We start from the raw sequence: 14,853 nt of genomic DNA on the forward strand, positions 1-14,853 counted from the left end.
CATGATGACTGAGGGTGGGGACACTGTATTCAAATACCCCATACTCCATCTCAGGGAGGGAGCAGCAAGGCCACTCCATGAAGAATGTGGGCCCAGTGTTACTAAGTCTTCTTATTTTTCAAAAGAAATAGAAAATCTATAATTTATTGTGAAATCTGCCAATTTAAAAATGTTCCCTCCTCTACCAAAAAAAGGGAGAACACCATATGAAAACATACCTGTGGCCTGCACACAACACCAGTTTGCAACCTCTTCTTTTAAGACACTCTTTACCTTGGGCATTAGGTAAAATACATAGATGAAGAAGACCCTTTTTTTTCCCCAGTCATTGTCAAATTCTCACTGCAAACTTTTTCCTGAGATTCTCAGGCTTCTTGATCTTACAATCATAAAACTTACAGTCAGTATGTATTATCCCAATGCTACTTTCTGCCTGTCTTCACTATAAACCACCACCAGGAAACTTAATAACGGATGGGCGATGGGACTGATCAAAGCACAACAGGAGATCAGTAACAAAATACAAAGTCTAGTGGTCCAGAAAAGGAAAGTGAGGAAAACTACCTGCCTCATGATAGTAAACACAGTATGGAGTATTCAATAATGAAGCTGATGCTAACTTAAATATAAACAGCCTCAACATTTTATCTCCAACCTTGGTATGGTGAAAATTTCTGGGACTGAGAGGGTGAAGAGAACACAAGCTTTGTGATACAGACCTTGGTTCGAATCTCAGCTTTAGCACTTACTAGCGTATGTTCAAACAAAATAAATATTCTTAAGTCAATCTGATCAGTGATAGAGTAGTTTAATTATTAAAGAAGAAATTCTGTAGGATATCATTCATGAAGGCTGTTGTTCATTTCCCGAGACACATATGTTGGGGCTGGATAAAATATTATAGCTCTCCTAGTCTAACCTCCTTTTACAGAAGGGGAAACCAAGGCTCAGAGAGATTAAATACATTTTTAGACTTTGGTCCAAAATTCTATTACTTATAACTCTGGAAACATTTTCACTCTAAAACTATGATCTAGACCTGCTTTGTCTAAAATTGCAGACACTGATTACTGAACACTTACCATGTGGCTAGTCTGAATTGAGATATGCTGGAAATATAAAATACAAACCAGATTTTGAAGACTTAATATGGAAAAAAAAGTAAAATATCTCACTAATAATTTTTGTATACTGATCACACATCAAAATGACAGTATTTTGGCTACACTGAGTTAAAAATTTGTTATTAAAATTTAATATTACATGTGTCTTTTTAAAAATTTGACTAGAAAAATTTGAATTACATATGTGTTATACATTGTATTTCCATTAGGCAGTGCTGTTCAGATACTGGTAAGGGCCTCAGGCTAGTCCAATTACAAGGTGGCAACACAGCTTCCTTTCAATCCAAATAGTACTAGCTTGAGCTCTGAATCCCAACAGCTGGAAATTAGGGAGGACAGTAGAAGAGGAAGATGTTTCTGCTCTACTATCTTTGGAAAGAGTGATCGTTAGGTAAAAATTTGAAATACTTGATGTTGCACTTTCCCTTCTGTGTCCTTCCCCCATTCCTCCTAATGCTTCCCCTTCAGTTTCCTTGGGTTTTGCTCTTCTGCTTTTGCATCTCCCTTAGGCCATCTGACACTCCAAGGTGTCCCAAATTGCAAAATGGTTATCATATTCCCTAATCAAAACTCCCATTCTTTTGAGACAGTTATCTCAGGTGTTCTGAGCAAAGCCATATTTTCAAAATGGTTTATACTCATGCATAAATAATTGGTTTTTAAAGTAATTTATATAAGATCCTTACAAAAACTTATTAATTGCTCACAAATTGTAGCAATGGAAAAGTTAAAAGTCAGGCAGAGTGGAGAAAGGAGATGGCACTGGGCATACTCCATTCCAAGATCAGTTCCTCCAGTGATTTTCTTTTTAAGCTTGCTTTACTTCTGGTCTTTGAGATTTTTTAAAAAGAAAAAAAAGCCATTCAAAGGCAACAACAGAACTTCAGGGATTTGGACTATGATTATAATTATTTGTGTAATGGGTACTACCTGTAGAAAGCCTTCTGAACGTCTAGATTGCTTACAACTTAACACATCTTTCTCCCGAAAGTTTCCATTTTAGGAATCCATTTTTAATCTGTATTTTACAATCTTTAGAACTAAATAGGCTCCCCTAAACTGGAATTTGAGTTTTATATTTAACTAAAAGGTAGGAGAGTGTGATGCTACCTAATTTCTGCAAGCAGAAAATTAAAGAATCTTTACTCAATTTGAGCCTTTTCTCTGATACTATCAGGCTCTACTTCCCAAAACCACAGAGTTAAACAATAGAAGGATAGCCAAAATCCCAGAAATATTAACTATAATTTTATAGTAGAAAGTGACAAGGAACATTTTTGGAAGGCTAAAATATTTTCTTAAAAATGTTCTTGATGCAGACAAAAGATTCCAAGTCCCAGTTAACGATCCAGTTATTCTGTAGTTATAATTCAATATTTTAAAATATTTTAAAATTCCAATCAAACAATGGAATCTGTAAGGATGTTTGGATTTTGCCCCCTTTCAATGATCTAGCTATAAAAATAGTTAAATCATAAAATAGAGACCCAAATAAACCAAAAGGGAATTTAGAAGGATATAATCTAACTCTCTTATTTCATAGATTTAAAAAATTCCTAGCTCCAGTACTTGCTAAATATTAGTAGTTTTATTAGCAAACATAAAACTTGGGTCTGAAAAATATGACCAAGTACAAAATGCGATCTTAACTTTTTTCTTCTATAGGCAGAATTCTATTGACTGATAAAATTTCCTGAATTTTTAATTACATAGTGGGGTAAGCGATGCACAGTGTAAAAGATATGAACCTAACCTCTTAGGAGCCTAGATTGGAGACATAACCATGTCTTGTGCCCCTGTTAACCAACTCTTATACTAATTACAGTAGTAAGCCAACTTACAGTTACCCACCTTCTTGAACCTAAACCTCCTTTAATCAGGTTTCTCTTGATGTTTCTGATTGTCATAAAATTACTTGAAAATGAGTTTGCTTAAGCATTTTAGATTATTTGTACTGCTTGAAAAGGCTTTTTTTGGGAAAAGATGGAAAAGAAATCTATTTCAACAACATGAGACACATAAAACTGCTAAAAGACTCACTATACTGCCTAAAACTTTTCTGTAGGCAAAATATGGTTTTATTTTAAAAATTCCCCCAACTCACTCACTTATATCCTCAGGAAAAATTATTTAAAGCACTAAATAAATGAAAACCCTTTTTATTTTATATGAATATACTAAGTTGCACTTAATTTTTTAAAAATAAGAAATTTGAAAAGGAAATTTCAAATGTCAAACTATTTATCACCCTGGCTCTGTTTTCTCAATTAACTATAGCAGAGAGGGAATCAGGAGGCCTCAGCAGAACATTAAAAACCTGTATATAAAAATTCTGATTAAATAGGATTAATGAGAAGCTTCAACTATAATGTTATTTCTTAAAGGAAAAAATGAAACAAATGAAAAAAAACCCCTGAATCAAATAAAGCAAAATGTGAAGATCTGATAAATCTGGGTGGTCAGCATATGGGGTGCTCACTGTATTATTTGAATATATTTTTAGAAACATTAAAATAGTTCACCAAAGTTTAAAAAGCATTATTGAAGGAAAACAATAGAATATTTTTGGTGAAACTGTTCTTTGGAGAACCAGTTGTGAGTGCAGTTCAGGGACGTGGCACGTAATTTACTACACCTTTTCCTTGCAATCTTGGTATATGCCACTGATTAACTGCAACTCTTTCTGGCTACAGCTAATCACAAATTTTAGAATTCTTTTCAAAGTGCTTCCAGAAAACAATAACAATTACTAGAGTTAGAAATACAATATAGAATATAATTGCCATTTTTGGACAAGATATTTTTTTTTTTTTTGAGATGGAGTCTCGCTCTATTGCTGGAGTGCAGTGGTGCTATCTCAGCTCACTGCAAACTCCGCCTCTCAGGTTCAAGAGATTCTCCTGCCTCAGCTTCCTAAGTAGCTGGGGACAACAGACAGGTGCCACCGCCTGGTTAATTTTTGTATTTTTGTAGAGATGGGCTTTTGCCATGTTGGCCAGGCTGGTCTAAACTCCTGACCTCAGGTGATCTGCCCACCTTGGCCTCCTAAAGTGCTGGGATTACAGACATGAGCCACTGTGCCTGGCCTGGACAGCACAGATTTCTAACTATGATATTTCACTCAGTTAACTGGCACGCTTGAAGACTGAAAATTTTTGGTTAATTATATTTTCTAGTTTAGAGTTTTTTAAAAAGTATGTGTATAGCAAAAATATACATAATTTGAATGAAGACTTTAGCCACAATAAATATGTATAAGATTAGAACGTTCTCTAATGAAGTATTCATATACTTGATGTCCAGAGGAGAGAGTTGGGGCTTTTTTCTTTGCTGAAAATAAGGAAAGAGGATGTCAAGAACATGTTCTTAGAAGTTGGGATAGTTTCTATTTTAAAAAATGGGACAGTCTTCAAACATATTTTAATCCAGAAGACTGCTACTAACCACAACACTATGAAATCAGATCTTTGCTTTATAGAGCTTAAAAAAAAAAATCTCCAACAGAGGAAAGGTCCCCTTTTTTTGGTATCCTTTTAAAATACAGATGGCGAGACCAACAGCCTGGCAGGCCTGCTGCCCTTGGCAGCGTCTTCTCTACGCTCTTAAATAAAATAAATAAAAATACAGAGAATACTTGGACAAACCCCAGATGCAGGGATCCAAATTATGTTTATACAGGTTATTAAAAGGGACAGTATGTAAATTTTAGAACTAGCCAGGCACAGTGGCCATACCCATAATCCTAGCACTTTGGGAGGCTGAAGCAGGTGGATCACTTGAGCTCAGGAGTTCAAGAACAGCCTGGGCAACATGGTGAAACCCTGTCTCTACAAAAAATACAAAACTAGTTGGGCACAGCGGCACATTCCTGTAGTCCCAGCTACTCTGGGGGCTGAGATGGGAGGACCAACTGAGCCCGGGAGGTCAAGGCTGCAGTGAGCTGTGATCATTCCACAGCACTCCAGCCTGGGCAACAGAGTGAGACTCTACCTCAAAAATAAAAAAGAAAACAAATAAGTTTTCGAATTAAGTATGGTCTCCATTGGAAATGCACTGGTTTTCTGTCCTTTCTGCTTATCCACACTCAACAAACTTCTTCCTAAATTCTGGAATTGCCAAATTTGGGATACCATCTTGGTAAAAAGGAAAGAATCTGTCTGTAGTTCAATGAAAGGCTTTTGATTTTTTTGGTTTGTTTCAAATTGCACACTCTCTGAGTAAGTGACAATATACACCCTCTCAATGGGTGACACAATAAACAGTGTCAGTTGGACATTGCTATCATATATCTTTATTGATAAATTTTAGCTATTCTTTCAGATACAGTGCTCAGTTTGCACAGGTGTGAACAGGTTTTAGGACTAAACAGGCCTGGAGCCAACAGGTCAGAAAACATAATGCAAGGCTCTGAACAAAAGCACCTCCATTCAAGCCATCCTCCCACCTCAGCCTCCCAAGTAGCTGGGACTACAGATGTGTGCCACTATGCCTGATTAATTTTTGTATTTTTGGTAGAGATGGGGTTTTGCCATGTTGCCCAGGCTAATCTCGAACTCCTAAACTCAAGCAATCCAACCACCTTGGCCTCCCAAAGTGCTGGGATTACAGGCGTGAGCCACCTCACCCAGCCTTTAAGTTCTTCAAAAGGTACTTTACAAGCAAGTTAGTGAAGGTATTGTGGGGACAGCAGGAAACTGTGCTTCATTTTCTGTTTGCTACAAGAAAAAGCTTTCAAAAAGTTACCGAAAAGACCTTAGTGATATCTACTCTAAGACTAAATATATGTAAGGAAACTGAGGCCCAAAGTGTCAGGGTAATAGGAAAAATTTTATCAGACAACAATGTTTTGTTTTCTAAAATCACTGCCTTTAGCAAATGGAATTTTCAGCTTCTCCCAAAATTATGAGTTATCTAACTCATAATGCAGAACTGTGATTCTTTAATTTTCTGTGATATAGGTCATTTCACCCCTAACTAGGTCTCATATTTACTACTCATTTGCCCTTTCTGCTGTATCACTTCACTTCCCTTTCCTACATTTTGTACCTCACGAAGCTTCTCTTGCTTGGAATGAATATGCATTTTATAAATGTAATTGCTAAATAATACAAAATTGTATGTATTCTATGATGAATGACCTCCTTGCTATTCCTTAACACAGCAAGAAAGTTCCTGCCTCAAGGCTTATATACTTCCAGCTTCCTCTGTTCATAAAATCCTTTTTATAGTTATCTACATATTTCATATTTCATTCACTTCCTTCAGGTTACCATATCAGAAATGTCTTCCCTAACCACTCTATATAAAATAGCAATTCTCTACTCTCCTTATTCTTTCCCCATATGTATCACCTTCCTGACATATGAATTATTTATTACCTGTTTTGTCTATGGAGCATGAATATAAGTTCCACAGAGCTCAACACTGTAACTGCTGTAACTCTGACTGCCTAGGATAAGGTCTGACAAAATACGCACTCAGTAAATATCTGTTAAATAAGTGAATGTATAAAATGTATATATGATAAAGAACAATAAACAAACACATCAGAACTGTAATCTGTTAGAATGACAAGATTATTCAGGTTTTTTCCTTTCCCCAATTTTATAAATGAGTTTGTATTATTTATTTTAAAATTATTTGATAAATCATTTGGCTACAATAAATTACTGAGGGATTTTAGACAGTATATAATTCAAAATGACTTCTCAAGTATCTGAAGCCATTTTTGGACAGGTAGCTAATACTCAATTACTTCTCAATTTTCTAAGATATTATAACTGTCCTTCCACCTTGATACACCTGTACAGTTAGGATATGACTGTACTGAAATGGTAAATAACAATGAATCTAATCCCAGAGCAGGGAGACAGCACCATAAGAGGAAGTAAGAATGGGATTTAGTGATTGATGACATCCTTTTTCCTCAAAACAAGCAGATTTCTTCCCAATAGAGACCTGAGTCATTCAGTTTCTCAACATGACCAGGTAATCATGTGTTAAATATAAACAGGCCTAGTTTGAAGTTCTACAAGAGAAAAAATAGATTTAAGATTATTCAAGTCTGAAAAAGTATTTTGAGGACATTCAGATTCTGTTTCAGAAATAATGAGAACATGTGACACTTATTTTCCATATCCAAAAAATGTAGGCCAGGTGTGGTGACTCACACCTATAATCCTAACACTTTGGGAGGCAGAGGTAGGAGGACTGCTTGAGGCCAAAAGTTTAAGACAAGCCTGGGAAACATAGTGACACCCCGCCTCTATAAAGTAAAACAAAAATTAGCTGGGTGTTGTGGTGTGTGCCTGTAGTCTCAGCTACTTGGAAGGCTGAGGCAGGAGGGTCACTCAAGCCCAGAGTTCAAGGCTGCAGTGAGTTATGATCATGCCACTGAACTCCAGCCTGGTTGGCAGAGTGATACCCTGTCTCTAAATAAATAAATAATAAATTTAAAATGTAACATAGTTGGTCCCTTGGTTTCCATGGGACATTGGTTCTAGGATCTCCTGCAGACAGCAAAATCTGTGGATGCTCAAGTCCTTGATATAAAAGGTATAGTACTTCCATGTAACCTACGACCATCTTCCTGTATACTTTAAATCACCTTTAGATTACTTACTAGTTGTTATACTGTATTGTTTAGGGAATCATGACCAAAAAAAAGTTTATACATGTTCACTACAGATGCAACTTTGTTTTCCCTGAATATTTCAAATGCAGGTCGGTTGAACCCAGGAATGTGAAATCCACAGATATGGAAGACCAGCTGTACTTGATAACTATTTCAAGGATGACCTTAATGGCAGTATCATTTTGTTTATTAGAAGATTTGTCAAATTGTTATCTATTTTCCATAATAAGCAATTTTATACATGGTGCTTCAAGTCCCCCAACTTAGCTTGGAAAATGTTTTAAAATCAGTAACTCACCACAGTGAATACTACTGTATTAGAACCTAACTGCCACTCTAACAATAGACAGTACTACAGGGAAGCTTATTCAAATTTTCAGTTGATATGCTAGGACTTTATCTCTGCTGTATCTGGAGCACAACCCAGCAGAACTAGGGAAGAGAGTAATGAAAAAAAGTTCAGGTTTCAGGATATAAACATATAGGTCAGTAAGAGCCTCTTTTTAGTGGCATAACCTGCTCTTCCTCTCACATCTAACCTCAGAGACTGCCCTGTGTACATCCCATTCTACTTTCTATTGCTTTCAACAACCAGTTTCCTGGCTTCTGCCTAAGTGGTGATTGGAATATGCAGCTTTCTACCTTTTCTCCTACTCTGCTCTGTCTGAAGTATACAGGCCTTTCAGGTAAAGTATTCTCTGTTACCACTCACTTAAATGTACCATATGTAAATAGGCTTCTTCTCAAATCAAAGCAGATGATTTGGAACAAGTCAAGGGGCTAAATTAATGTCATATTTTAAGAAGAATGTCCAAAAATGACAAATATTAGCATTAATAGCTGAAATACTAGAAAATGTGTTGTGAATATGCCATGCAAAATGAATACCAGACTTTTAAAATAGCTTTACAACTTACGGTCAATTAATTTCACCAATTTAATAATTATCTTTTCATCTTACAATACAAATCTGAGTGCAAAGTTTTACTGCCAAATTCATATATTAATAACTAAAACTTACTTGGTATTATATGCCAGATACTGTGTACAATTTATTACTATAATTTTTACAGTAACCCTTTAACGGCTTATTATTATCTCAATTTTTTTTTTTTGAGACGGAGTCTTTGCTCTGTCACCCAGGCTGGAGTGCAGTGGCGCGAACTCGGCTCACTACAAGCTCCGCCTCCTGGGTTTACGCCATTCTCCTGCCTCAGCCTCCCGAGTAGCTGGGACTACAGGCGCCCGCCACCTTGCCCAGCTAGTTTTTTGTACTTTTAGTAGAGACGGGGTTTCACTGTGTTAGCCATGATGGTCTCGATCTCCTGACCTTGTGATCCGCCCGTCTCGGCCTCCCAAAGTGCTGGGATTACAGGCGTGAGCCACCGCGCCCGGCCTATTATCTCAATTACGATGAGAAAACAAAGACTTACAGAGGTAGAAGTAACCTGCTCAAGGTCACTATAGCTAAGTCAATGGTAAAACCACTCTCTGGACTCCAAAATCCATGTGTTTAAACATCTACAAGACATTGTTTGCTATACATCTCTACATATAGGTTAAGTTTTACAGACAACTCAAATGCAATTGTCCAAAGCCAAACTCCTTTTCCACACATCTCCTTCTCCTCAAATGTTCCCTATTTCAGTAGATGCCACTCTATTTCAATTTATATTTCATATGTATTATCTCATCCTTCAGTAACCATGTGAAATAAGCTTTATAGTTAGTATACTCAGAGTAGAAAACCACTCAGAGATATCGTCATTTAGCCTAAGTCATAAGGCTATTATGCATAACAGCCAGGACCAAACACTAAACACAGCGATTCCCCATTCGCTGCTCTTCCTATCACATACTACTGCCTCTACTTAAAAAAAAAAAAAGTTTTCAGACCAGAGGTGGTGGCTCATGCCTGTAATCCCAACACTTTGGGAGGCTGAGGCAGGAGGACTGCTTGAGCCCAGGAGTTTGAGACCAACCTAGGCAACAAAGTGAGACCCCATCTCTACAATAAATACAAAAATCAGCCAGGTATGTGGTGCGCGCCTGTAGTCCCAGTTACTCAGGAGGCTTCAGTGAGAGGATTGCTTGAGCCCAGGAGGTAAAGGCTGCAGTGAGCCAAGGTAGTGACTGCACTCCAGCCTGGGCAACAGAGCAAGACTCTTTCTCTTAAAAGTTTCGAAATACAATGTAATAAGAATTATCTTCATAAATAAAATTTCATTTTTCCCTTTAAAGTATCTCAAACATTACTTAATCTATGTTGTATTATAAAGAAGGGAAAAAGTAACACCTACTAAGGAAGAATGCCAGCAAAATTCAACTTCATTTAGAATGTCTATGTAAAAACAAATGACCTAAAGACTATTAGAAATATTTTTTCTTTTTGGAATCAAAACAGTAAAAATCCACAGAAATCAAGTTAAATCTCTAAAAAAAACCTTTAACCACATTGTAGTTTGTTACTATAATAGACCAGAAAATAAGGCTAACTATGAGAGATAGAAGTGAGCTGTGAAAACCATGCACAGAAAGGACATGCTTTCATTAAGATCAGCATGCTTCAATTAAATTTGCAGGCAATCTAAAGAGAATGTAAAACTGATTTATAAAACTTACCTACACTGAAATTAAATTAAATACGCATTTGCCAAAAGTCTGCTTTCTTTTTTTGGTCCGAACAAGCCAACAACAGCAAGTAGCCAGAAGTTACAAACAATACAAAAGAAAAACTTAAGAGGAAACGGATTCGCTAGACTCGTTATATTTTCAGTCTTAGCATCAAGAAATGAGTGATTATTTGCAATGGAGTTGGCAAGACAGGAAATTGAGTTAAAATTTATCAATCTTTTAAATGGCTTTTCTAGGTAAAACTTTTTTTTAAGGGAGAAAACTCCCTCTAGTATTTTATCCCTTTCTGTAATACTGTACTTTTGCTGTTCACCTTGAATCTTCAGACTTCTTAGAAATAAGATGGATTTTTAAAAATGTAGCTGAGCCAAGTGTGGTGGCTCACGTCTATAATCCCAGCATTTTGGGAGGTTGAGGAGGGAGGACTGCTTGAGGCCAGGAGTTCGAGCTCAGCCTGGCCAACATGGTAAAACCTCATCTCTATTAAAAATATGAAACAAAAAAACACCAAAAATTAGCTGGGTGTGGTGGTGCCTATAGTCCCCAGCTACTCGGGAGGCACAAGAATCGCTTGACCTCAGGAGGTGGAGGTTGCAGTAAGATGTGATTGTGCCACTTTACTCCAGCATAGGCAACAGAACAAGACTCGGTGTCAAAAAAAAAAAAAGTAAAATGTAGCTGGATTCACCTAGTTCAAATCACCATATTTCCTTTGTTAGGAGGAAAGTCAGGCAGCATAAATAATGAAAAGCCAAATAAGAGATCCAGGAAAAAAATTCACTTAGAAGGCAACCAACTGCGTAGTTTATTCTTACCTTGGCTGTTTTTTTCGCGAGTTGACATTTTTGCTGGTTGAGACAAAAATGACATTATCTTACAATAAAAACTGGGTATTTTCCTAAATGACTATAGTAACGCACTTCGATAACTATGAACTAATAAAGTGCACTGGATGAAAATAAGTAAATATTCTTTTCAATTAGCAAAAATTAAACTAAGAAAGGCAAAACAAAAATAAGGATTTTTAATTTACCTTGGTTGATGATGACATCTTTATGCCTAGAAAAGAAATTTAAGAAACACATTTATTTTATAATTTTATATGGCTGACCATTAGAATCACCTCAAGAAACTGTAAAAGTGTCAATGCTTAGGTTATAACCTAGACAAATCTCTAGAAGCAAAAGTAAGAAATCAGCATTTTTTAAAGTTTCTCACTGATGAGCTACTAATATACACTATTTTATAAAACAATGAGTATCCCACAACAGCATCTAAACCGTGAAAGCATAAAAATAACTTACGAAAAATACTCAAATGTTAGATAATTCTTAAGATTTATTATTTGGCTGGGCACAGTGGCTCACGCCTGTAATCCTAGCACTTTGGGAGGCTGAAGCAGGTGAACTGTTTGAGTCCAGGAGTTCAAGACCAGCCTGGGCAACATGGCAAAACCCCGTCTTTACAAAAAATACAGAAATATTAGCTGGGCATGGTGGCACGTGCCTGTAGTCCCAACTACCCAGGAAGCTGAGGTAGGAGAATCACCTGAACCCAGGAAGGTGAAAGCTGCAGTAAGACATAACAGTGATAGTGCCATGGCACTCCAGCCTGAGCGACTGAGTGAGACACTGTCTCAAAAAAAAAAAAAAAAAAGACATATTAAGACATATTATTTGAGTTGGGAGCATTAAAAGGTAGATACAACTTTTTGTAGAAGACTTTCAAGAAAACATACACCGGGCTGGGTGCGGTGGCTCACGCCTGTAATCCCAGCACTTTGGGAGGCCGAGGCAGGCAGATCACGAGGTTGAGAGATCGAGACCATCCTGGTTAACATGGTGAAACCCCGCCTCTACTGAAAATACAAAAATTAGCGGGGTGTGGTAGTGCGCGCCTATAGTCCCAACTACTCAGGAGGCTAAGGCAAGAGAATCGCTTGCACCTGGGAGGTGGAAGTTGCAGTGAGCCAAGATTGTGCCACTGCACTCCAGCCTGGCGACAGAGTGAGACTCCGTAAGAGAAGTAAAAACTATAATACAGAGTTTTTAAAAAGATTCAAACCAAGGCCGGGCGCGGTGGCTCACGCCATAATCTCAGCACTTCGGGTGGCGGAGGCAGGCAGATCATGAGGTCAAGAGATCAAGACCATCCTGGCCAACACAGTGAAACCCTGTCTCTACTAAAAAATACAAAAATTAGCTGGGCATGGTGGTACGTGCCTGTAGTCCCAGCTACTCGGTAGGCCAAGGTAGGAGAATTGCTTGAAACTGGGAAGCAGAAGTTGCAGTGAGCTAAGATGGTGCCACTGCACTCCAGCCTGGTGACAGAGTAAGACTCTGTCTCAAAAAAAAAAAAAAAAAAAAAAAGATTTAAACCAGACATACATAACTGTACATGCAAACATAATAGCCAAATAATTATTACTTTTTAGATATAATGAAGAAAGTGCAATACTTACTTGTCTGTATTTTTGGTAACTTTTGGTATTAATTTGGGTGTTGAAGGTATTTTCGACAATTTATTACGGCTATCATCTGAATTTTCCCATGAATTGTGTGACTTTTCAGCTGGTGATGGTCGTTTTATGCTAGAAGGAATATTAATTTCTTAGAGAAAAATTCTGAGTGTAAAAGACACGTAACTGACAATTTAAACAGAACACAAAAGCAGCAATTAACATTTCCTTAAAGGTAATCCAGAAAAGAGAAGGATTAGTTGAAAGACTGCCTGGATGAGCAAAGGAGTTTAACAAGGCAACTCCCAAACCTGTATTATAATTTTCTGTATCACTCAGAAGATTCACTAGAACAAATATTACCTGATTTTTTTTAAAAAAACACTTCTGTTAACAGAAAAAAATTATTTCCTTACATCGCCGAGTAGGTTTCTCATAATCTGTAGTTACAGAAAACCTGTATTTTTTCATAGCCATTGAATTTTATGAGGCTGCCATTTTCATTTTTTATGCAATTATGTCCTCAAGAAACTACATTACATATGGTACAGATGATAATTTCTAAATATAACAAGGAATAAACTCTTGTTTATATCTTTAGGGACAATTTTACCAATGATCAGAAATAAACAAGACTTTACATATGAATGTGGTTATTGGCAATCCTGATTCCCTATACTTATAAGTGAAATTTGTTTCTTTACAAATGATTTTTCATTGCCTTGCTAACTATCCTCAAACTCATCCAGTCTCCAATATTTCTTGCAACAGTATATCCAAAGAGCAATTTAGGAGGGCAAGCACATTTCCAGGAGACCTCAAGAAGCTGAAAAAAAAGATGCTGGGACAAAGAAGATACCAAATGAAATCAGAACCTTAAAGAGACCGATTATAAAAAGCCACCTTAAACCACACACAATCCAAAGTTATGTAGCATTAATAAGCTATATCCAAGAAAAACTCCACAAGAGACCAGGCAGAAAAATTACAAACCATTTAGATTGGGTAAGAATCTGCATGAGACACACAGACAAAGCATTTTGTAAGTGGTAAACATGCATCAATCAAGCGAAGGGTATTTTGATTTTCCCAATTTCCATTAGCGATCTGAGGCAAAATATTAAATTGATCAAATAAAAATATAAATCTTTTAGGAATGGTTGTCATTTATTTTATTAAAATTCTAGCCAGTTCTGGAAATGGTTTAATAGTTTCCTAAGATTTCCAAGCAGAAGTACGATGATAAAATATGTCTATTCCTAATCACAAGGCTTGAATAAGCATTTCTAAACAGGCAAATTTAATTAGATTGGTCTCAATATTTGATTAGGAGGCAGCTGTAGCACTGAACTCCCAGCATGCAGGTTTAGATTCTCAATTTAGGCTCACACACACTGTTAGAATGTTTCTCCCTCTTCCCCTTCTCATAACTTTAAAATATTATTACGGACACAGAGAGAAGCCCTCAAGCAAGCCTTTAGCATAGAAAAGACCAGGTGAAATGGATTCATTTCTCTACTCAAGCAAGAACTTATCCTCCCAAGACCCAAAACTGAAACTGAGATGCAGCCACCATGAAGAGCCACCTGAGATGGGCCCTTGCAGGTTGAAGGTTGTAATGATGCCAAAATACAGTGAGGACAATTACATATGGCCATTTTCTATCCATGGCTATAAATTTATAGCATAGTTACATACAAGTCTAAAAAGTATTCAAAAATTTAGTTGGGAAAATATTGTTTGGTTTTAGACTAGGTTATTCCTGCCTTCCTTTCATCATATTGTTCATAACTCAGTTTTTTTTTTCCAGTTTTAACTGAGAAGTTGTGACCTTAATTCTTTATTCCCCAATGTGCTATAAAACATAAATTATAAGCAATGAAGAAGGGAAAAATAAAGCCACCAGCCTTTTCTCTCAGAATCCTTGGATAGCTAACTTTTTCCCAAGTCACAGAATTTAGGTATCATTACAACCATTCCCTAGCTCTGTACTTGGGGACAGT

General features: G+C 36.8%; 1 protein-coding gene across 12 annotated transcripts in view; it reads right to left on the reverse strand.

Moving 5' to 3' along the window:
• EML4 (EMAP like 4) overlaps window positions 1-14,853 on the reverse strand; it is a 161,342-nt gene that overhangs the window by 52,254 nt on the left and 94,235 nt on the right. For 7 of the 12 annotated variants that reach the window (XR_012422452.1, XR_012422450.1, XR_012422451.1 and 4 more), the window contains 2 exons: window positions 12,854-12,982; window positions 11,426-11,451 (listed from right to left, as the gene is read on the reverse strand). Coding sequence is in view for 4 of the 12 variants with exons in the window: in XM_005576019.4 (XP_005576076.3) it covers window positions 11,426-11,451; window positions 12,854-12,982 (155 nt within the window). In the remaining 8 variants the exon portion in view is untranslated. Of the gene's footprint in view, window positions 1-11,207; window positions 11,241-11,425; window positions 11,452-12,853; window positions 12,983-14,853 lie in introns of all 12 variants that reach the window. The other 5 variants (XR_012422448.1, XR_012422449.1, XR_012422445.1 and 2 more) reach the window with 1 other exon arrangement.

The sequence above is a fragment of the Macaca fascicularis genome, chromosome 13 (assembly GCF_037993035.2).
Source record: "Macaca fascicularis isolate 582-1 chromosome 13, T2T-MFA8v1.1".
NCBI classification, from domain to species: domain Eukaryota; kingdom Metazoa; phylum Chordata; class Mammalia; order Primates; family Cercopithecidae; genus Macaca; species Macaca fascicularis.